At 40.5% G+C, this 23,140-nt stretch overlaps 1 protein-coding gene across 1 annotated transcript in view; it reads left to right on the top strand.

Annotated features, from left to right (window-relative positions):
- Positions 1-23,140, top strand: part of SORD (sorbitol dehydrogenase) — a 64,949-nt gene that overhangs the window by 22,159 nt on the left and 19,650 nt on the right. The window contains exons 3-7 of the mRNA XM_075857868.1: positions 1,272-1,305; positions 2,137-2,301; positions 9,302-9,461; positions 19,133-19,251; positions 20,919-20,984. Coding sequence (XP_075713983.1) covers positions 1,272-1,305; positions 2,137-2,301; positions 9,302-9,461; positions 19,133-19,251; positions 20,919-20,984 — 544 coding nt within the window. The remainder of the gene's footprint in view (positions 1-1,271; positions 1,306-2,136; positions 2,302-9,301; positions 9,462-19,132; positions 19,252-20,918; positions 20,985-23,140) is intronic.

Consider the following 23,140-nt stretch of genomic DNA (forward strand, 5'->3'; position numbering starts at 1 on the left):
TGGATTTCATTGCAAAGTGTGAAATTGGTGGCCAAAATCTGCGACAACTTTTGAATATATTTTTTTTAATACCACATTCACTAGCATTGTTGCAGATTTGGTGTGGAATCCGCACATCGAAAATCTGCAACAGATCCGCAATACCGGACTGTGGTCTTACTCTCTCAATTATCTACTGTACACACTGGTATGAATGGCACATGTTCAGGATAGGTTTCCAGCCTGTTTACATACTTTTGGAAGGTACTGATTTTCCTTGCGGCGATCCAGCTAGCACTGAGTCTATGTTCACATCACACATAGAGTAAACACTGCAGATTTTCCGCAATGGATTTCATGGGGAAAAATCTGCAGCGTAAGTAGCAGCACAGTGGAGGAGATTTGACCTAAACTCATCCACGAGCCGCTGAAAAACCGTTAATAAATTGACATGTGGTGTATTTTTTTTTTTTAAAACCGCAGCATGTCAATTTGTGCTTTGAAATCGCTACTTTTCTGTTGCGGGTTTTCCACATTGAATTCAGCACCAAATAGCAAGTTCCGTCGCAAAAATCGCCTACTCAGAAAAAAAAACGTTATTTTTGTGTAAAGTGAATAAATACAGCCCAGCCCGGCCATTGTCATAGCAAACCTTTCTTCTGTTTTCTGTGCAGCCCGGTCTCCTGGAATGATGTTTCATCCCATGTGACTGCTACAGCCAATCCCAGCCTGATGTATTGACATGGGCTGCAGCGTCATCCCAGGAGGCCAGCCAGGATGAGAACAGCAGAATGTGTCGCTATGACAAAGGAGACCAGGGTAAGTATAAACTTTTTTCACTGTTCCACCCCAAAATGGACACCACAATTTCGTGCAATTTTTCTGGCGGAATTTCCTAGGGGTTCCAGGACGGATACGCTGTGTACTTTTACACAGCGTATCATTCCTGTGTGAACATGGCCTTAAAGTGGCTATATATTTTAAGTTATAATCTGCTTACCTGCTGACCCACTTCTGACTGATATGACCTGCGTTCCAGCCCCCCAATTTTGCACGTGTTTTGTCTGCATTTCTGACATTGGATATCTAATACAATTTTATACGTTTTGAAATCATTTGATCAGTGCTTAATTTGTTCATTTTGCTATATCCAAGAGATAGGAAGCATCTCTTAGTGCACGATCATACCCACTTGCTAGTTTATAGCGAAGGTCAATATGTATACCCGAATATATAAACTTTACCATTGTAAATCTTTAATTGTATTATTTTTTATATTATTTGGGCACTAGGAAAATCGTCCAGTTCCTGAACCAGCTTCAAATGGTAAGTGTTTATTCCCATAGTATTAGTAGTATAGTGGAAGATACATTTTATGTTTCAAATATAGTGGATGACTACATAAACCTAAACCTAGGACTAACTTTTTTTTTTGGACTGTAATAATATTTACAGCTTATAGCACGATGTGCCTAAGACTAGGCCTAGACTGAGATTTTTTTTTTTAAGTGCTGATTTATTTTAACTATTGAGTGACAGCTACAATCCAAGATTGCATGCAGCTCAATGTATTCATATGGACTTCAGCTGTATCTCTCCAAAAAGCCTCAGTGTAGAAATAGCCTTAGCATCTAATTCGGTGAAGTGAATCGAGCTGACGGCAGGCTCCTGTGGCATATATGACCTTATTCTGCCCACCTGTGCCATATCATTGCGCAGAAACAGAAGAGAGGTGGATTTGACATGTAAGTGTAGAAATACAGAAGAGATCATAAATTCGGAAGGCTGGAGATACATCTTACTATATAAAAAATTGTATTTAGCCTGTTCGTTAAAGACATCTGCAATCATGTTTGATCTCTAAAGTTATTGCATATAAAAAAAAACTACAATAATGCGAATAACACTTTTAGTTTTTACGCAGGTTAGAGGATCTTGCACATGGCGGGTGCTTCTAAAAAGCAAACTTATTGGGAGCAACAATAAAAATCCATCAGAACAGTTGCCTATGCTTTTCAGGTCTCAGAAACCCTATGTCATAACATCCATTTTACTTTCTTCAATGTGGCTATAAACTAGTTCATGGATAAATACTAGGTACAGTGTTTAGAGACCTATTAATGTAAACGTATTTTTTTAAATTCCGTTTATTTGTAGAGGTCTTGCTGCGGATGCATTCAGTTGGAATATGTGGATCAGACGTACATTACTGGCAACACGGTCGCATTGGTGATTTTATAGTGAAAAAACCTATGGTACTCGGACACGAAGCCTCAGGGATAGTGGTAAAAGTGGGAGCCTCTGTGACTCACCTTAAACCAGGTACACAACAATAACACTGAATAGTCATCCGGTCCCGGCAAAATTGTCAGGTTCAGACAACTTTTATTGAATGTGTATGGATACCTTTAATTAGAAAGCCGGATTACAACTAATATGGTTGCCGTTATAGTGCTAGGGCTTTCATATATGTTTTTCTCAGACTCCAAAAATCTGTTTAGTCTCCAGTGACAGAGGAGCAAGAGTTGTATTACCCCATTATTCCCATTTAGGAGTCTGGGAAAGCTGGGTGACAACCTCGGTGAATGCTTACGTTTTCGTTATATGAGATGTTACCCAGCTTTCCGAAAACACAATATTTTACAACTTGACATAAGTGAAGAATTCTGGGACCTACACTATATGGACAAAAGTATTGGGACAACTACACATTAGACCTACAGGAGCTTTTATTACATCCCATTCTAAATCCATAGGCATTAATAAGGAGTTGGCTCCCCCTTTGCAGCTCTAAAACAGCCTCCACTCTTCATGGAAGGCTTTCTACAAGATTTTGGAGTGTCTGTAGGGATTTTTGCCCATTCATCCAGAAGCACATTCGTGAGGTCAGACAATGATGTTGGACGAGAGGGCCTGACTCCCAATCTCTGTTCTAGTTCATCTTAAGGCCTCATGCACACTTCCATCATCATTTTCACGGCTGTTTCTCACGGATCCGTGTGTCTGTTATGGTATCCGTGTGGTTTCCATGTGTACTCTGTGTCCGTTCCGTGTTTCCGTTTCAAACGGACGTTGTGCTTCCGTTTGGCTTCTGTGTTTCCGTTAAAATAATGGAATGTATTGAACTTCATTTGAACTTGTCACATGTCCCAGTCTGTGAACTTTGGCACGCCCTGCCGTTGCTAGGGCAACGGATCTGTCAAAAACGGACGGCACACGGAAGCCTTCCGTGTGCCATCCGTTTTTTTCACTGACCCATTGACTTCTATGGCCCCACGGCCACGGAATCACTGACAAAAGTAGAACATGCTCTACTTTTGACGGAACGGAACAACGGATCCGTGAAAATAACGGAAGTGTGTATGGGCCCATTGAAATGAATGGGTCAGGGTGCTATTAGTGAAAAAAAAAAGGATAGCACCCTGAAGGAAAAAACTGAAGTGGGCATGAGGCCTAAAGGTGTGCAATAGAGGGTTGAGGTCAGGGCTCTGTGTGGGCCAGTCAAGGTCTTTTACACCAAACTTACCCAACCATGTCTTTATGGACCTTGCTATGTGCACTGGGGCACAGTCATGATGAAACAGAAAAGGGCCTTCACCAAACTGCTCCTACAAAGTTTGAAGCATACAATTGTCCAATATATCTTGGTATGCTGAAGCATTAATATTTCCCTACACTGGAACTAAGGGGTCTAGGCTAACCCCTGAAAAACCACCACATAGCATTTTCTCTCCTCCACCAAATGTTACAGTTGGCACAATGCAGTCAGGCAGGTAACGTTTTCCTGGCATTCGCCAAACCCAGACCTGTCCATCAGACTGCCAGATAGAGAAGCATGATTCTTCACTCTACAGAACACGTTTCCATTGCTCCAGAGTCCAGTGGCGGCATGCTTTACACCACTGCATCCAACACTTGCATTGTGCTTGGTGATGTAAGGCTTGCATGCAGGTGCTCGGCCATGGAAATTCATGCCATTTAGCTCCCCACGCAGTTTTTGTGTAGATGTTAATACCATAGGAGTTTTGAAACTCTGCAGTTATTGAGTCAGCATAGCGTTGGCGACTTTAATGCACTATGCGCCTCAACACTCGGCGAGCCTGCTCTGTAACTGTACGCGGTCTGCCACTTCGCAGCTGAGTTTCTTTGGTTCCTAAATGCTTCCACTTTGCATTAATACCACTCACAGTTGATCGTGGGATATCTAGGAGGGAAGAAATTTCACAAACTGACTTTTTTTTTTACAATGATGGCATGCTATTACAGTACCACGCTTGAAGTCAGTAAGCTCTTTAGAACTACCCATTCTTTCCAGTACATCCCTCATGATAGCACCACAAGAGGTTGCCCTATTGACCTCTATAGGGACAGGAAGACAGAGAGGTTAAAAGGCCCCTCCCACCACCCACTTGCCAGTGTTCTTTCTGTCCCTACAGGGTCAGGAGCAGAGAGACGTCGCTCCTGTGTTACTGCAGGAGAAAACTCGGGCAGGAGGCAAGATCAGGGCGTCTGTGCACTCCCCCTTCTATTCCTCAGAAAGCCTAGGCTAATACCCCTCTAACGAGAGGTCCCTTAGCTCCCAACCTAAAACACCTACCTTAGGAATCCTAGGCAGGGTTCCGGTAGTGTGTGGGGTTCAGGAATCCCAAGCAGGCTCCGGCCGGGCTGCGTGACCATGCGGGGACCGGCTGCTCCATATGGTTGGAAGCGCCGGCAAAACATCCTCGTAAGCGCCGCATAGCCGGCTCAGTCGCTGGCTATGACGCGGCCGCACCTCAATCGAATAGCCGCGACTGGAAATGTCGTCGGGCTACTTCCAGTCCGCGGCCATCTTGGAAGGCGAGAAATTCAAAACGCCCGCATTTAAAGGGACACGCACAGGTATGTAGTTAGAGCTGATGCCTCTAACTTGGATTTATATCTTGTGGATATTGCATTGTCTATTACTTGTTGCGGAATGAAAATTCCTCGTTCTGATGGAATTCTGGATATGTCCCAGGGTCACGTGAGTCTCACCCTTGGGGTAAGGGTTATGACTCTGTATGTAAGTACACCATACTTTACCTGCCTTCTGTTCTCTTTAGGATAAATATTCCTCTCAGAGACATACTGATAAAAAGAAGGTTGAAAAATGTGCGATTTGTACGAAAAAATTGCCAGAGTCACATAGGAAACAATTGTGTCAAGATTGTATTGCAAGATTTCTAATAGAGAAACAACCGACATCTATGTCTGAACTTAGGGCTATGATTCGCGAAGAAGTGAGTCAGTCAGTAGCCTCCCTCGCCCCTCCTCAAGGAACTCCCTCACACTCCCCGTCAAAAAGGCCACAGACTGAAGTGGAACAAAAATATTGCCCACCATCTCAGGGTCTGACTCGGAGCAGGAGTTTATTACTTATCAGAGGGTGAGTTAGAAGGAGGAGAAGAACTCTTGCCTTCAACTTCATCTACTCAAGAGAAAAAATTCTTCTTCTTTTCTGAGATGTCTGATGCCTTTAATCCAGGCAATACATGATACCATGGAACCCCATACCATCCAGGAAGAGATGTTTGGGGGCTTATCGGAGAAGAAAACAAAGTTTTTTCCAATAAACAAAAATTTCAAGAGAATTTAAAAACAGACTTCTCTTTGATCCAGAAGATACTAAATCTTGGGATGAGATCCCAAAAGTAGATGTCCCAGTAGCCAGGGTGGCTAAAAAAAACGCAATCCCATTTGAAGTTTCCTCTCAGTTGAAGGACCCCCATGGACCGGAAGGCAGACGGACTGCTGAAAAGAGTTTGGGAATCTTCATCCGCTTTTAATCTCTATGAATATCGCGGCCACATCTGTAGCAAGAGCAATGTTTATATGGTTAAACGAGCTGGAGACCCATTTGTTGATGAAGACATCACGACAAGATCTATTAGAATCTCTACCCTTACTAAAGTTGGCAACCGGATTCTTGATAGACGCCTCAGCGGAATCCATTAGATTTGCTGCCAGGAATGGAGCTCTCTCAAATGCTGCTAGAGGAGCATTATGGCTCAAAATGTGGTCAGGAGATACGAAGTCCAAGAACAAGTTATGTTCTATCCCATTTACAGGTTCTCTGATGTTCGGTCCTCTCCTGGATAACATGCTGGAGAACGCATTGGATAGGAAGAATGGGTTTCCAGAGGAGAAACCCTAAAAAATACTCAGTTTCTGAGGTTTCGCCAACAGAGGGAGCCAACCTTACAGAACTACAGCGGAAAAAGAAAGTCCGGTCGCTGGAGTTACTCCAAGGGAGGAAGGGGTCGAGGATATCTCCTTAACCCCAATAACTCATTTCAGCCCTCAAAGCAATGACCCCAAGAGAGTGGGGGGAAGACTCCTACATTTTTATTCCAAATGGACCAGAATATCTCAGAACCCTTGGGTTCTAAAGATTATAAAAGATGGGTACAAATTAGAATTCTCCTCCACTCATCCAGAGAAATTTCTAATAATCAGGTACCAAGCAAAAGACCATCATCAGATCCTTATCCTGGACGTCCAGAAATTGCTAAAATTTAGAGCAATTACTCCAGTTCCCCACAACGAAAAATTCAAAGGCCACTATTCAAGATCTTCTTAGTCAGGAAACCAGACTGTTCTTACAGGACAATAATCAACCTGAAGGTACTGAACAAATGGTTAAAATATCGCAAATTCAAGATAGAGTCCATCAGATCGACTATTCCTCTAATAAGGAAGAGGCATCAATGTGTACGATCGATTTAAAGGATGCGTACTATCACGTCCCTATCCACCCCGCTTACCAGAGATTCCTCAGATTCACCGTTCAGAACAGTCCTTGCATTCTCCACTTCCAGTTTGTCTGCCTCCCTTTCGGCATTTCCTCCGCCACCAGAATTTTTACAAAAATGATGGCAGAGATTAGGGCATTCTTAAGAAGTCAGGGCATAGTAATTATCCCATATTTAGACGATTTCCGGTTGATAGCAGATACTCCGTCTATCTTAAACAGTCATCAGTCACAGGTTCTTTCCCTACTACAGGAATTGGGATGGATAATCAACTTCAAGAGGTCAAGTCTTCCTCCCCAAAAACAGAAGGTCTTCTTAGGAGTGCTACTAGACTCCTCCCTTCAACATTCCTTCCACCCAAGAGAGAAACAAATACTTCTACTGACAGAAGTGAGGAAATTTTGGAGGATAACTCGTGATCCATAAGGGAAGGAAAGCGGATGTTGGGAACGATGACGTCTTACATCCAATCTATTCCATGGAGTCAATTTCACTCTAGACCCTTGAACAGGACTCCTTGAATTCTAGGATTCAGATTTCCGAAACCGTGAAATCATCTCTCCATTGGTGGCTCTGCACAAACCACATAAGCAAGGGGGTCCCTGGAGAATGGTCCCTAAACAGGGAAGTCTTTCTGTCCGTAACCCGAAGATGGGGTATTCCACAAATTGACCTGTTTGCCACAAGGAAAAACTCCCAGGTAGAGACAACCCATTTGTGGTAGAAGCATTATCCCATCCCTGGGACATGGATCTGGCCTATGCCTTTCCTCCGTTTCCTCTAATACCAATGGTATTAAGAAAAATCCAGGAAGATTTGACAAAGCTCATCATTATTCTTCCCTATTGGCCAAAGTTTCCAATCGAAAAGTACCTATCATTGGAAGACCCTATCATGTTCCCAGTCAAGAATAATCTTCTCTCCCAGGGTCCCTTATTCTTTCAGAGAATAGAAACTCTGAAGTTGTCAGCCTGGATCCTGAAAGGCAGATCTTTGGAAACCACGGTCTGTCAGACGAGGTAATTTCAACTATCTTCTTAAGTCATAAAGAAGTTACCTCAAAAATCTATCAAAAAATGTGGAAGGCATTTTGTTCCTGGTATGGAGACCCAGGACCAGACCCCTTTACTCCCAACATCGTGAAAATCCTAGATTTTCTACAATCCGGATTCAAAAAGGGCTTAGCCCTAGTACCTTTTTAAAAGTGAAAATTTCAGCCTTAAGTAATATTTTCAATACTCGTTTAGCTGAACATCGGTGGATCAGAAGATTCACTCAAGCAGTCTCTAAACTGAAACCTTCCCTAAAGAAATCAGTACCTACCTGGGATTTGAATGTAGTGTTAACGGCTCTTTGCGATCCCCCCTTTGAGCCGCTTGAGACGATTAGTATGCATTTTTTAACTCTAAAAGCTGCATTCTTAGTCGCTATTACTTCAGCAAGAAGGATTGGAGAAATCCAATCTCTGTCAGTCATAGAACCCTACCTAAAAGTACAAGAAACAAGATCATTCTAAAGCTAGATCCTTCCTTTATTCCGAAAGTATCTACTGCCTTCCATAGGGAACAAGAAATAATTCTACATTCCTTTTGTCCAGATACTAAAGACCAACAAGAAGAAAATTTCCATTGCCTGGATGTCAGGCGAACAATTCTTCAGTATCTGGATAGAACCTCCTCTTGGAGACCAGATAAAAATCTATTTATCCTGTATGGGGGAAAGAATAGAGGAAAGAAAGCCTCAAAAGGCTCTCTAGCGAGATGGGTAAAAACGACCATACATGAAGCCTACAATTTCTGCATCCTGGGCAGAAAGAAGAGAAGCCTCTATGGACCAAATCTGCAGAGCTGCCACTTGGTCAAGCCATCATACGTTTTGCAAACATTATAGGCTAGATGTTCTGTCAGATACGGATTTAAGTTTTGGACGGAAAGTCCTCCAATCCGTAGTCCCGCCCTGAGCGTTATAATTTGGTATTGCTCCTGTGGTGCTGTCATGAGGGATGTACTGGAAAGTAGGAATTAGACTTACCGGTAATTGTATTTCCAGGAATCCATCATGACATCACCCTTACATTCCCTCCCTTATTGAATTCTGATTTGTGCAATTAACATGTCAGTTATTATCCCTAGAAATAAAATAGGGTTGCATCCATCCTGGTGTAGTAATTGAAAAACACTGGCAAGTGGGTGGTGGGAGGGGCCTTTTAACCTCTCTGTCTTCCTGTCCCTATAGAGGTCAATAGGGCAACCTCTTGTGGTGCTGTCATGATGGATTCCTGGAAACACAATTACCGGTAGGTCTAATTCCTACTTTCACAAATGTTTGTAAAGGCAGAATGCGTGGCTAGGTGCTGGATTTTATACACCTGTGGCAATGGTACTGAATGTATCACCTGAATTCAATAAATAAGAGGTGTGTCCCATTACTTTTGTCCATATAATGTACATTTACCTCTTGGTGATCTTGATATTTGTTTTAGGGGAAAATGATCTGTAAATGTAATTAACTTTTGCGATTTCACTTTTTTTTGTGTTTGGACATTGCAGGTGACAGGGTAGCAATTGAACCAGGTGTTCCAAGAGAAAATGATGAGTTCTGCAAAAACGGTCGGTATAACCTGTCTCCCACAATTTTCTTCTGTGCTACCCCACCCGATGATGGAAACCTATGCAGATACTACACGCACAACGCCAGCTTCTGCTATAAGTAAGGAAAAAAATTAATTTGGGTAATGTTATAAATGTATTAAATTTCCTTTTACAAACATGCAAATTAGATCTTTTCCAGAAGAAGAAAAACCAATGCTCTAGTGACACCTATTGGAGGTAGCTTCCCTGTTAGTCAATGTACGACCCGTAGAAGAGCCTTGAAACATGACTTGGGATTTTAGCCAAGCCAGAGTCTCCTCCAAAAGAAAGAGAAACCCATCTGTAGACAGCTGTTTTAGGGTTTTTGCCCCTCATCAGTACAGATCAGGGTGCTGGCTGGCTAATTGGCTGGGTCAGAGGCCCTGGCACTGGAGAGATGGTCTTCTCCTGGAGTAGGTCTAATTTGCATACTTTTTCATACTAGCTGCTTCTCAGAGAAAACCGCTCCCACACCCTTCCCTGAACACTATATCAAAGGCCTTTGACCCAGCCATCCAGCAGCCCTGAAAAATATTGTGTTTTTTTCCTTTTCTATTAACATTTTTAAACATTTTAGTTCCCTTTTTTTTTTTTTTTTAGTCCCACTAGGGGACTAGACTATGTGACGATATGAGTGACCAGAATTGCACTCATGCAAAAATTTATTGTTTCGGCCCCTGGCTACAATTGTCACCCATACGCAGCCAGCAATCGCTTTGGGGGAGTGTGATAGTCTGACAGAGAGAGCTCTTTCCCTATGTCTAAGCACTTAGATACCATGGTAATTGTAATTGACCATGGTAATTGACCACGGTAGTTATCCCCTTTATGACGCAGCCTGTTTTGGCCTTGTGGACACAGATGATTTTTTCAAATCTGATGTGTCACTTTATGTGGCAATAACTTTGGAATGCTTTAACCTATCCAAACGATTCTGAGATTGTTTTCTCGTGACATATTATACTTGATGTTAGTGAAAAAATTTGGTCGATAAATTCAATATTTATTTGTGAAAAACTTCAAATTTTAGAGAGAATTTGCAAAAATTAGCATTTTTCTAAATTTGAATGTATCTACTGTACTTGTAAAACAGATAGTAATACCACACAAAATAGTTACTAGTTAACATTGCCCATATGTCTATTTTATGTTTGCATTGTTTTTTTTCACGTCCTTTTATCTTTCTAGGACGTTACAAGGCTTAGAACTTTAGCAGCAATTTATCACATTTTCAAGAAAATTTCAAAAGGCTATTTTTTCTGGCACCATTTCAGTTGTGAAGTGGCTTTGAGGGCCTTATGTATTAGATAGTCCCCATAAATCACCCCATTTTGAAAACTGCACCCCTCAAAGTATTCAAAACTGCATTCAGAAAGTATTTGAAACCTTTAGGCGTTTCACAGGAATTAAAGCAGGTGAAATTTACAAATTACATTTTTTTTGCAGAAATTCATTTGTAATAAAAAAAAATTTCTGTAACACAGAAGGTTTTACCAGAGCAACTCAATATTTATTGCCCAGATTCGGAATTTTTAGAAAAATCCCACATGTGGCCCTAGCGTGCTAATGTACTGAAACAGAGGCCTCAGAAGCATTGGTGCACCTAGAGGATTTTGGGGCCACCATTTTGGAAACTACACCCCTCAAGGCGTTTTTCTAGGGGTATAGTTAGCATTTTGACACCACAGTTTTTTTGCAGAATTTAGTGGAGTTAGTCCATATGTGGTCATAAATGTTTTTTTATGAGAAATTAATTAACCCTTTAAAGACTGATCCTTTTTTGCTTTTTCATTTTTGTTTTTCACTCCTCGCCTTCCAAGAGCCATAACGTTTATATTTTTCCGTCAATAGAGTGGTGTGAGGGCTTATTTTTTTGCGGGAGGAGTTGTAGTTTCTATTGACGCCATTTAAAGTACCATATAATGAACTGGGAAACTGAAATAAAATTCTTTGCGGGGTGAAATTGTAAAAACTGTGATTCCTCCATTTGTCTTTTGGGTTTTGTTTTTACGTCTTTCACCGTGCAGTGAAAACGACAACTTAACTTTATTCTGCGTCTCAATACAATTACGGTGATACAAAATTTATATTGTTTTTTTTTATTTTGTTTCACCACATTCTGAGAGCCATGACTTTTCTATTTTTTAGTCGATTGAGCAGCGTGAGGGCTTATTTTTGGCATGACAAGCTATAGTTTTTATTGGTATCATTTTATGGTACATACAACTTCTTGATCACTTTCTATAAAAAAAGATTTTAGAGCTAAGGTGACCCAAAAAAAGCGATTTTTGGAGTTTCAAATTCTTTATTTCTTGCGGCGTTCACCGTGCGCAATAAATTATGTTATACTTTATTTTGGAAGTCGGTACGATTATGGCAATACTATATGTATATAGTTTTTTTTTATGTTTTGCAGCGTTTGCACAATAAAATCGAATTTTTATGAAATTATTTATTTTTTTGTGTCACCATATTCTGAGAGCCATAACTTTTTTATTTTTCAGTCAAAAAAGCTGTGTAAGGATTTGTTTCTTGTGGGACGGGTGTTCGTTTTTATTGGTACTATTTTGGGGTACGTGCGACTTTTTGATTACTTTTTATGCTATATCTTTGGAGGGGTGGTGACCAAAAAATGGAGATGCTGGCATAGTTTTACGTTTATTTTTTCTGCGTGTTCACTGTGCAGGAAAAATAACATTATAGTTTTATAGTTTGGGTCGTTACGAACGTGGTGATACCAAATATGTGTACTTTTTTTAACGTTTCAATTTTTTTCCTATAATAAAAGACTTCTTATTATAGCAAAAAAACACTTTTATTTTTACACTTTTCTAAAAAGTTTTTATAAACTTTTTAACTTTTCTTTTAGCTTTTTACACTTTCTTTTTTGACCTGCAGAACTGATCGCTGCTAGAATACTTTACACTACCTAGGTAGTGTGACGTATTCTTGCTGTCCATGTGACGTCACAGTCACTCTGACAGCAAGCCTATGAGGACCAGCCAGAGGCTGTTGTCTGGCCTCCGGTTTCCATGGCAACCCCCACAATTGCATAGGGGCTGCCGATGTGCTACAAACCCCATAAATGCGTGGACAGCTGATCTCCTGGTTCCTGATGCACGCTGTTGCCGACCGTGTGCATCGGGAACGATTCAGTGACTTCCTGTCCCTCTGACAGGAAGCCTATCAGTATCACCTGGAGGCTGGTCCTGATAGGCTTCCGTCCATGGCAGACACGGAGGCCATTATTTGGCCTCCGGTTGCCATGTCAACCATCAGCAAACCCCGCGATTTCAGAGCGAGGTCTGACAATATGCTAGTTACTTGCCGAAATCGCCGACAGTGTGCACCGCGAAGGACTCCGTCACTATACGGAAGTAACCTCCCGCGACGACGTATAGTTACTGAGTGGTCAGCTAGAGGTTAAAGAGTAAAAGAGGCTCTGTCACCAGTTTTAACTGCCATATCTGCTACCTAATATAATAGGCACTTTAACCCCCTAATGACCGGGCCTGAAAAGACCTTAATGACCAGCTCAATTTTTCTGTTTTTGCACCTCTGCCTTTCAGCAGCCATAACTTTTTTTTAATTTTTCATTGACGTGGCTGTATGAGGCTTTGTTTTATGCGAGAGAAATAGTATTTTTTTCCCCACAGTGAATATAGGAAAAAGCGATTTTCTGCATAGTTTTTCTTGTTTATTTTTTATATCCCGTTCACGTTTCACGCTAAATAACCCATTCGATTAATTCTTCAGGTTATTACGGTCGTGAAGATACCTAATATGTGTAGGTTTTTTGTTTTATTTAGTGTAGGGGCAATAAAATTTATTTTATGCAAAATAAAGACTCTTTTTGGGACTTTTTTTATTAATTTATTTTTTTTGTTACTTTTTTTTTAATCCCATCAAGGTATAACTTTATTTGTAATTTTTTTTTTTTTTTTTACTTGTAATGTATTTGCATACTCCTGTACGCTAATATATTACACTGTGTCACTATGACACAATCTGCTGATCGGGCAGCACATAGTGTGCCAAACAGCAGGCAAACGGAACAGACAACCCTGGGGTCCTTTGTAGGTTCCCAGGGCTGACTGCAGAGGGATTCCCCGGTGTTTGATCGAATCACTGGAATCCCGGTGATGCAATCAAAGAGGGGAATTCCCTTTGATCATGCTGCTGTCATGGACCGCAGTAATCAAAGGGTTAAACAGCTGGGGTCCGAATGTTTTCCGACCCCAGCTGTGTTCAGGAGGCTGCTCTAAGATCAGGAGCTGTAAGTTACAGGATACTTAGAGGATGAGCGCTCACACGAGCGCTCATCAGCCTCTCCTACAGCGACGCCAAAAGACGTCGTAGGCTCAGGACCTGCACCGCCTGACGTCAAAAGACAGTGGGCGGTCAGGAAGGAGTTAATGTAGATAACTACTGTTTTTTGTTTGTTTTTTGAAAAACGTTTATTTTTTAACCACTTAAATGCAGAAGTCAAAACTGATCGCTGCATTTAAGGTGTTTGCAGCACATCGGCACCCCAGCAATGAAATTGCCAGTGTTCCGGTTGCTGCTATGGCAACAGGAGGCCTAACAATGGCCTACTGCTCCGCCATTATGGAAGCCGATTAGGCCCCGCCAGGAGGCGAAGCCTGATCGGCTTGCTGTCAGTGAATGACTGACAGATCTAATACATTGCACTACATAGGTAGTGCAATGCATTAGAAAAAAAAAGTCAGACAGTTGGAACTTCAAGTCCCCTAGTGGGACTTAAAAAAAAAAAAAAAGTGTAAAAAAGTTGTAAAACATATAATAAAAATGTCAAATTTCAAGTAATAAAATACAATTGCCCTTTTCCCTTATCAAGACCTTTATTATTGAAAAAAAATAAATGAACCATTCATATTTGGTATCACCGTGACCGTAATGGCCTGAAATATAAAAATATTATGTTATTTATTCCACAAGGTAAACGGTGTAAAGAAAAAAAGCTATTCCAGAATTTCTGTTTTTTTGGTCGCTTTGCCCTTCAAATATTGGAATAAAAAGTGTTCAAAAAGTCGGATGTATCCAAAAATGGTACATATAAAAACTATAGCTCGTCTCGCAAAAAACAAGCCCTCATACAGCTCCGTCAACAAAAAAATTAAAACGTTATGGGTCACAACTTGGCGACAGAAAAAATACATTCTTTTTACAAAAGTTAATTTATTGTGCAAAAATTTGTAGAACATAAAAAAGTGCTATAAATTTAGTTTAGCCGGAATCGGACTGACCCGCAGAATAAAGTTAACATGTCATTTATAACGCATGGTGTATAAACTATGCCAAAATTGCAGTATTTGATCACCTGGCCTCCCAAAAAACACAATAAAAAGTGATCAAAAAGTCACATGTACCCCAAAATGGTACCAATAATAACTACAGCTCATCCCGCAAAAAAACTGTATTTATTTTCAATGCCCAATTCTAATACATTTTATGAAACACCTGTGGGGTCAAAATGCTCACTACATCACTAGATGAATTCCTCAAGGGGGGTAGTTTCCAAAATGGGGTCACTTGTGGGGGGTTTCCACTTTTTTGTCCCGTCAGGGGCTTTGCAAATGCGACATGGCCTCCGCAAACCATTCTTGCTAAATTTGATCACCAAAAGCCAAATGGCGCTCTTTCCCTTCTAAGCCTTGCCGTGTGTCCAAACAGCCGTTTATGACCACATGTGGGCTATTGTTTTACTCGGCAGAAATTGCTTTACAAATGTTTCTGTGCTTTTTCCCCTTTAGTCCTTGTGGAAATGAGAAAAAATTAGCTAATCCAACATCTTCCTTGAAAAAATGTAGATTTTAATTTTCACGGCCTACTTCCAATAATATCAGCAATAAACCTGTGGGGTCAAAATGCTCACTATACCCCTAGATAATTTCCTTGAGGGGTGTAGTTTCCCAAAGGGGGTCACTTTTTGGGGATTTACACTGTTTTGGCACCACAAGAGCCCTTCAAACCTGACATGGTGCCTAAAATATATGCTAATAAAAAGAGGGCCCCAAAAGCCACTACGTGCTCCTTTGCTTCTGAGGCCGGTGCTTCAGTCCATTAGCACGTTAGGGCCACATGTGGGATTTTCCTAAAACTGCAGAATCAGGGCAATAAATGTTGAGTTGCGTTTCTCTGGTAAAACTTTCTGTGTTACAATTTTTTTTTATTAAATATGATAATTATGCAAAAAACAATGAAAATTTTAAATTTCACCTCTACTTTGCTTTAATTCCTGTGAAACGTCTAAAGGGTTGAGAAACTTTCTAAATGTTGCTTTGAATACTTTGAGGGTGACGTTTTTAAAATGGGGTGACTTCTTGGGGGTTTCAAATATATAAGGCCCTCAATGCCACTTCACAACTGAACTGGCCCTTGTAAAAATAGCCTTTTGAAATTTTCTTGAAAATGTGGGAATTTTCTGCTAAAGTTCTAAGCCTTGTAACAGCCTAGAAAAATAAAAGGATGTTCAAAAAATGATGCCAATCTAAAGTAGACATATGGGGGATTTTAATTAGCAACAATTTTGTGTGGTATAACTGCCTGTCTTACAAGCAGATACATTTAAATTGAGAAAAATTCAAATTTTTGATTTTTTTCACAAAATGTTGGTGCTTTTCACAATTAAATACTAGTAGCATAAAATCCAAGGTGTCACGAGAAAACAATCTCTGAATCACTTGGAAAAATGAGGCTCTGTCAGGAAGGTCAAAAGTGGCCAAAGAGGGAAAGGGTTAAGAACAAATTTGCATAAATCTAAAAAATAAACGTTTTAAAAAAAAATAAATAAATAGCTATCTACATTAACGCGCCTATTATATTAGGTAGAAAATAGGGCAGTTATAAACTGGTGACAGAGCCTCTTTAAGTGGTTGTGATTGGAGTTTTCTCCGATCCCGGCCGTTAGAGCGAGGTGTCGGCTGTATAATACAGCCAGCACCCACAAGTGATGCTGCTGGCACAACTCCTGTGCCCGCACCATTACTATTAGGCTGGGTTCACACGACCTATTTTCAGACGTAATTGAGGCGTTTTATGCCTCGAATTACGTCTGAAAAAACGGCTCCAATACGTCGGCAAACATGTGCCCATTACTTTCAATGGGCTTTACGATGTACTGTGCAGACGAGCTGTCATTTTACGCATTGCTGTCAAAAGACGGCGCATAAAATTACAGCATCGTCAAAAGAAGTGCAGGACACTTCTTAGGACGTAATTTGAGCCGTTTTTCATTGACTCCAATGAAGAACAGCTCCAAATTACGTACGTAAAAGACGCCCTGCAAAACGCGAGTACATGCAATTACATCTGAAATTCAGGAGCTGTTTTCTCCTGAAAAACGCTCCGTAATTTCAGACGTAATTGCAGTTATCCTGTGCACATACCCTTACATACATTTATGTCATATGCTCCTTTTGCATCCCCTGTTGCTCCAGCATTGATGGTTATGTGGTCCCGGATTCAGGGTTTTCTAACTCCCCAGTCTGAGACTCCCCTCACGACCTTTTCTTCTCCACTTTGTTGAATATAAAAAATTTTTAGGCTCACCTGGACAAATCTTAGCCAGGGGTAGGAGCCAACAACTATGCACTAAAAGGCCAGGTCCACACTGTAACTGGGGATGTGCCTTTCACATCACTTTAGGTTTTGCCCCCCCAGTAGTCAGAATAGCGGTTACCCTTGGTAGTTACAGCACTGCTTCCCCCTCCCTCTAATAGAAAAATATGTCTGTTCATTGCCCCCTTTAGTAGTAAGGAGACACTCACATGGGGCAGTAATAGGGCAGCAAAGATTTGCACCATTTCTCCACCATGGCAAAATACATGTGGGGCAAAAACTGCTTGTACTTACACTACCGTTCAAAAGTTTGGGGTCACCCAGACAATTTTGTGTTTTCCATGAAAACTCACACTTATATTTATCAAATGAGTTGCAAAATGACTAGAAAATATAGTCAAGACATTGTAGAAATAATGATTTTCTCCTTCAAACTTTGCTTTCGTCAAAGAATGCTCCATTTGCAGCAATTACAGCATTGCAGACCTTTGGCATTCTAGCTGTTCATTTGCTGAGGTAATCGGGAGAAATTTCACCCCATGCTTCCAGAAGCCCCTCCCACAAGTTGGATTGGCTTGATGGGCACTTCTTGCGTACCATACGGTCAAGCTGCTCTCACAACAGCTCTATGGGGTTGAGATCTGGTGACTGCACTGGCCACTCCATTACAGATAGAATACCAGCTGCCTGCTTCTTCCCTAAATAGTTCTTGCATAATTTGGAGGTGTGCTTTGGGTCATTGTCCTGTTGTAGGATGAAATTGGCTCCAATCAAGCGCTGTCCACAGGGTATGGCATGGCGTTGCAAAATGGCGTGATAGCCTTCCTTATTCAAAATCCCTTTTACCTTGTACAAATCTCCCACTTTACCAGCACCAAAGCAACCCCAGACCATCACATTACCCCCACCATGCTTGACAGATGGCGTCAGGCACTCTTCCAGCATCTTTTCAGTTGTTCTGCGTCTCACAAATGTTCTTCTGTGTGATCCAAACACCTCAAACTTCGATTCGTCTGTCAATAACACTTTTTTCCAATCTTCCTCTGTCCAATGTCTGTGTGCTTTTGCCCATATTAATCTTTTCCTTTTATTAGCCAGTCTCAGATATGGCTTTTTCTTTGCCACTCTGCCCTGAAGGCCAGCATCCCGGAGTCGCCTCTTCACTGTAGACGTTGACACTGGCGTTTTGCGGGTACTATTTAATGAAGCTGCCAGTTGAGGACCTGTGAGGCGTCTCTTTCTCAAACTAGAGACTCTAATGTACTTGTCTTGTTGCTCAGTTGTGCAGCGGGGCCTCCCACTTCTCTTTCTACTCTGGTTAGAGCCTGTGTGTGCTGTCCTCTGAAGAGTAGTACACACCGCTGTAGGAAATCTTCAGTTTCTTGCCAATTTCTCGCATGGAATAGCCTTCATTTCTAAGAACAAGAATAGACTGTCGAGTTTCACATGAAAGCTCTCTTTTTCTAGCCATTTTGAGAGTTTAATCGAACCCACAAATGTATTGCTCCAGATTCTCAACTAGCTCAAAGGAAGGTCAGTTTTATAGCTCCTCTAAACAGCAAAACAGTTTACAGCGGTGCTAACATAATTGCACAAGGGTTTGCAAGTGTTTTCTAATCATCCATTAGCCTTCTAACACAGTTAGCAAACACAATGTACCATTAGAACACTGGAATGATGGTTGCTGGAAATGGGCCTCTATACACCTATGTAGATATTGCATTAAAAACCAGACGTTTGCAGCTAGAATAGTCATTTAGCACATTAACAATGTATAGAGTGTATTTCTGATTAATTTAATGTTATCTTCATTGAAAACAACTGTGATTTTCTTTAAAAAATAAGGAAATTTCTAAGTGACCCTAAACTTTTGAACGGTAGTGTACATGTGACTTTGCTGTGGTGCATTAATACTAAAAGTTCTGTCCAACGCTCTCCACTCACTTTGCTAGTAGTCCGCTCACCACCCTTCCAGCTGTCACAGCCACAATCTTCACCCCAAACCACCTCCGCTCAGTAGTCAATTGTTGGGCAACACCTCCAATTTATTTGCAGTTTTCCCTGTAATATTTGTTTTTACCATAACCATTGATATCTGAATAAACACTTGTATGACTGTGAACACAGGTATGTATAATGTATTTTTTTATTTTTCATTGCTGTTTCCAGGCTTCCAGACAATGTTACATTTGAAGAAGGCGCTCTGGTAGAACCCCTCTCTGTTGGCATCCATGCGTGTAGACGGGCTGGAGTTACACTTGGAAGCAGAGTATTCATCTGTGGTGCAGGTAAAACTACAAGCTTAATATTTTAATAGGGTTTATTACTTTTATGTATAAAGATTAAAGTCTATGTCCACCTTTGCAACCAATTTATTTCTATAGGTTCCAGTTTATCCAAAATGAAAAACAGCAACTTTGCAAGTGGTCTTGATAAAAAATCTTCCATTTTGTATCTACAGCTCCAATGAAAACCTGTGTGTCTGCAGTCTTCATGTATAGTCTTATCCTGCAGTCACACTTCCTTCCATCTGTACCCTACTTCTTTATAACATACAGTACATTTGGAGGGAAAAGGAAGTATGACTGCAGGATCAGACTACACAGGATTTGTTTGTAGTCTGTAACCATAGTTACACTTAGGTCTCCATAGGAGACAAAACGGTAGGAGATTTTGAATTAACGGGACACTTCTATAAAAATAATTTTACATATTATTGATCAATATGTGACTATAATATGTAATTTCTTAGAAAAAAAAAAAGAATAATATATTTTTTTAAATTTACTTTTTATATTTATTCCATGTGACTTATTCCTGCCTTGTGTCTTTAACTTCATCTCTCTGTGTGCACTGTAAGGCTGGGTTCACACGACCTATTTTCAGACGTAAACGAGGCGTATTATGCCTCGTTTTACGTCTGAAAATAGGGCTCCAATACGTCGGCAAACATCTGTCCATTAATTTGAATGGGTTTGCCGACGTACTGTGCAGATGACCTGTCATTTACGCGTCATTGTTTGACAGCTGTCAAACGACGACGCGTAAAATGACTGCCTCGTCAAAGAAGTGCAGGACACTTCTTTGCAACGTAATTTGAGCCGTTCTTCATTGAAGTCAATGAAGAGCAGCTCAAGATTTGCGAGCGTCACAGACGCCTCGCATAATGCGAGGAGGAGCTTTTACGTCTGAAACGAGGCAGGTGTTTTCTCCTGAAAACAGTCTGTCTTTTCAGACGTAAAAGGCACTTCTCGTGTGCACATACCCTTAGGGTATGTGCATACGAGAACTGGCTTTTACGTCTGAAATTAGAGACTCTTTTCAGGAGAAAACAGCTGCGTCGTTTCAGACGTAAAAGCTCCTCCTCGCATTTTTCGAGGTGTCTTTGTCGCTCGTAATCTTGAGCTGCTCTTCATTGACTTCAATGAAGAACGGCTCAAATTACGTTGCAAAGAAGTGTCCTGTACTTCTTTGCCGAGGCAGTCAATTTGTCAAACGACGACGCGTAAATTACAGGTTGTCTGCACAGTACGTCGGCAAACCCATTCAAATGAATGGGCAGATGTTTGCCGACGTATTGCAGCCCTATTTTCAGACGTAAAACGAGGCATAATACGCCTCGTTTACGTCTGAAAATAGGTCGTGTGAACCCAGCCTTAGGCCGGTCTAAGACCAGGGCTACACCTAGACTTTTTTTATTGCTATTGATTGATTTTAACTATTGAGCTACAGCTGCAGTCCAAATTAATGCATTGACTTCTATGCAATCTTGTGGACTGCAGCTGTCACTCGAGTTAAAATCAATCAATAGCACTCCAAAAAGTGTCAGTGTAGTCATGGCCTTACCTTTTTACTATAAACAATTGTCACATAATAATATGGTTATGAGAAATGTTTCTGCAGTGTTTTTGATACTTTTATATATAATAATTGTATTAAAAATTCCATGTTTTAGGACCTATTGGCTTGGTTTCTCTGATTGTTGCAAAGATGATGGGAGCTTCACAAGTAGTTATAAGTGGTAAATATATTAATTCATTGTTTTATTTAGTTACTAAATTAACTCCTTTCTGCACCTTGGCCTGTAAATTTATCGATCAATAGCGGATGTCAGCTGTAATATGCAAATAAATCCAATCCGCTTAACCCCTAAGATGCTGGGGACAATAGCGACCTCGGCATCTAAGTGGTTAGACAGAGGGAGGGGGCCTGCTATAATAGGTCGGATAGGGCCTACAGGTGAATTGCAATATATTATATTAGGGATCAAAACATGTTAAGTAAGAGTCCACAAGTGGGACTTAAAAAAATATAAAAGAAAAGTTAAAGTTTATAAAAAAAAAAAAATTGGCTAAAGTAAAATCAAAAGTGCTTTTTATTAAGAATAAAACTATACATAAATGGTATCACCACGATTTTCAATCTGTACAATAACAATAATATGTTATTTATACTGCACGATGAACGGCATAAAAAACTAATAAACTAATTCACAATTACTTTTTTTTTTGTTCCCCCTTCCTTAAAAAAAAATTAAAAATAAAGAAAATGGTGGCAATGAAAGATGGTGCCAATGAAATCTGCATCTCGTCTTTCAATAAGCAAGCAATCATACATATAATGATAAATAAGTTATGAGACTCAAAATATGGTGATAAATTATTTTCTTTACCATTTATTTTTGTATTGCCGTAAATGTAAATGTCGTAGAATACCGTTAACTTGTCACTTATACCACATAGTTAACTCAGTCAAATCAATTCCCCAAAAAACAACGATGGAATTGCTTTTTTTTTTCCCATCCCCACCAAAAAAATTTTTTTCAAAGTATTCAATACATTTTATGTCCCCCAAAATGGTTACGTTAAAATATACAACTTGTCTAGCGAAAAACAAGCCCTCACACGGCTACATCAAAGGAAACAGTTTTGGTTCTTGAAAATGAAAAAAAAAACCTCTGTCCTGAAGGCCCAAACAAGGCTTCATCCTTAATAGTTTCTTGTTTTTTTCCCTTAGCAAAGTTCCATTGGCATTACACTGTAGCGCTGCATGTTCTTGACCGATCTTTTGCTTTATGGTTGGTTCTTTAGCTCTGTTATTTTGGACGACTTCCATTAAAGAAGAAATCCACCTGTATATTTTTTTGGTATGGCTTATGTTCTCTAAAGTTGGTTCCATTTACTTGTTTTTGTAATAAAATTTCAAGTAATAATCAATAAGGAATACATGGATTTTGAGCACCCAGCATATGGGTATGACGCAATATTCATGTGTTCTGTAGTAGCAGTATTATTGTTTCTGTTAGTTTCTGCAGACTATCGGGGTAATTTATCAAGAAAGGCTCAAAATAAATGCTTAATAAAAACATGATTTAAAAGAAGTCACAATGGGGCCAAAAAGTCTTTGGCCTGTTTACGCCACCCTCGCCACTTTTGTGGGGACGGGGTCATGACCTCAAGGGGGTGTAGACACGGAGGCCCAACAAATTTATTCTAATTTACACCAGAAATCTGGTGTAAGTTATAATGAATATCTACGCCAGCTAGGATATCACTCTATGTGGCGTAGCAATATAGAGGCCCATGCTGGGCCCCTGCCTTGCCCCTCCTTGATTAGACTATTCCCATGCTCCACCCATTGGAAAAAAAATTATACATTTTTATATATATATATATATATATATATATATATATATATAAACATTTATACTTCTTGCTCCTCTTCCCCCCTCCAGCTTCCTCATTACTCCAGCACCGCTCACACAAGGACCTGACGCCGGGCAGAGTCTAGATGTTGTATGCGACACAGCACTGATGACGTTAAAGTGCTGTGTTCCATATAAGGTTATGACTCTGTCCAGCGTCAGGACCTTTTACGAGCGGCGCCACATGGATGAGGGATCAGGAAGAGAGAAAAGGAGTGGTGAGGTATATGTGCGTTTTGTGTGTGTTTGTTTGTTTTATGGGTGATGGGGAGAAATGGAGGGCCGCATGACCACGGTGTGGAGCTTGGCCCGGCCGGACGATGCAACACCTTTATAAAGAGGCTTTCGCTTCTTCATAAATGTGTCAGAGTTTACTCCAACTTTTCCTGTTATTAAGACTGACGTATGAAACACCAGTCTGAATAAATTCCCCCCTGGTAATTTTTGAAACATTATTACATAGTTACATACAT

Source organism: Rhinoderma darwinii, chromosome 3 (assembly GCF_050947455.1).
Source record: "Rhinoderma darwinii isolate aRhiDar2 chromosome 3, aRhiDar2.hap1, whole genome shotgun sequence".
Lineage (NCBI taxonomy): Eukaryota > Metazoa > Chordata > Amphibia > Anura > Rhinodermatidae > Rhinoderma > Rhinoderma darwinii.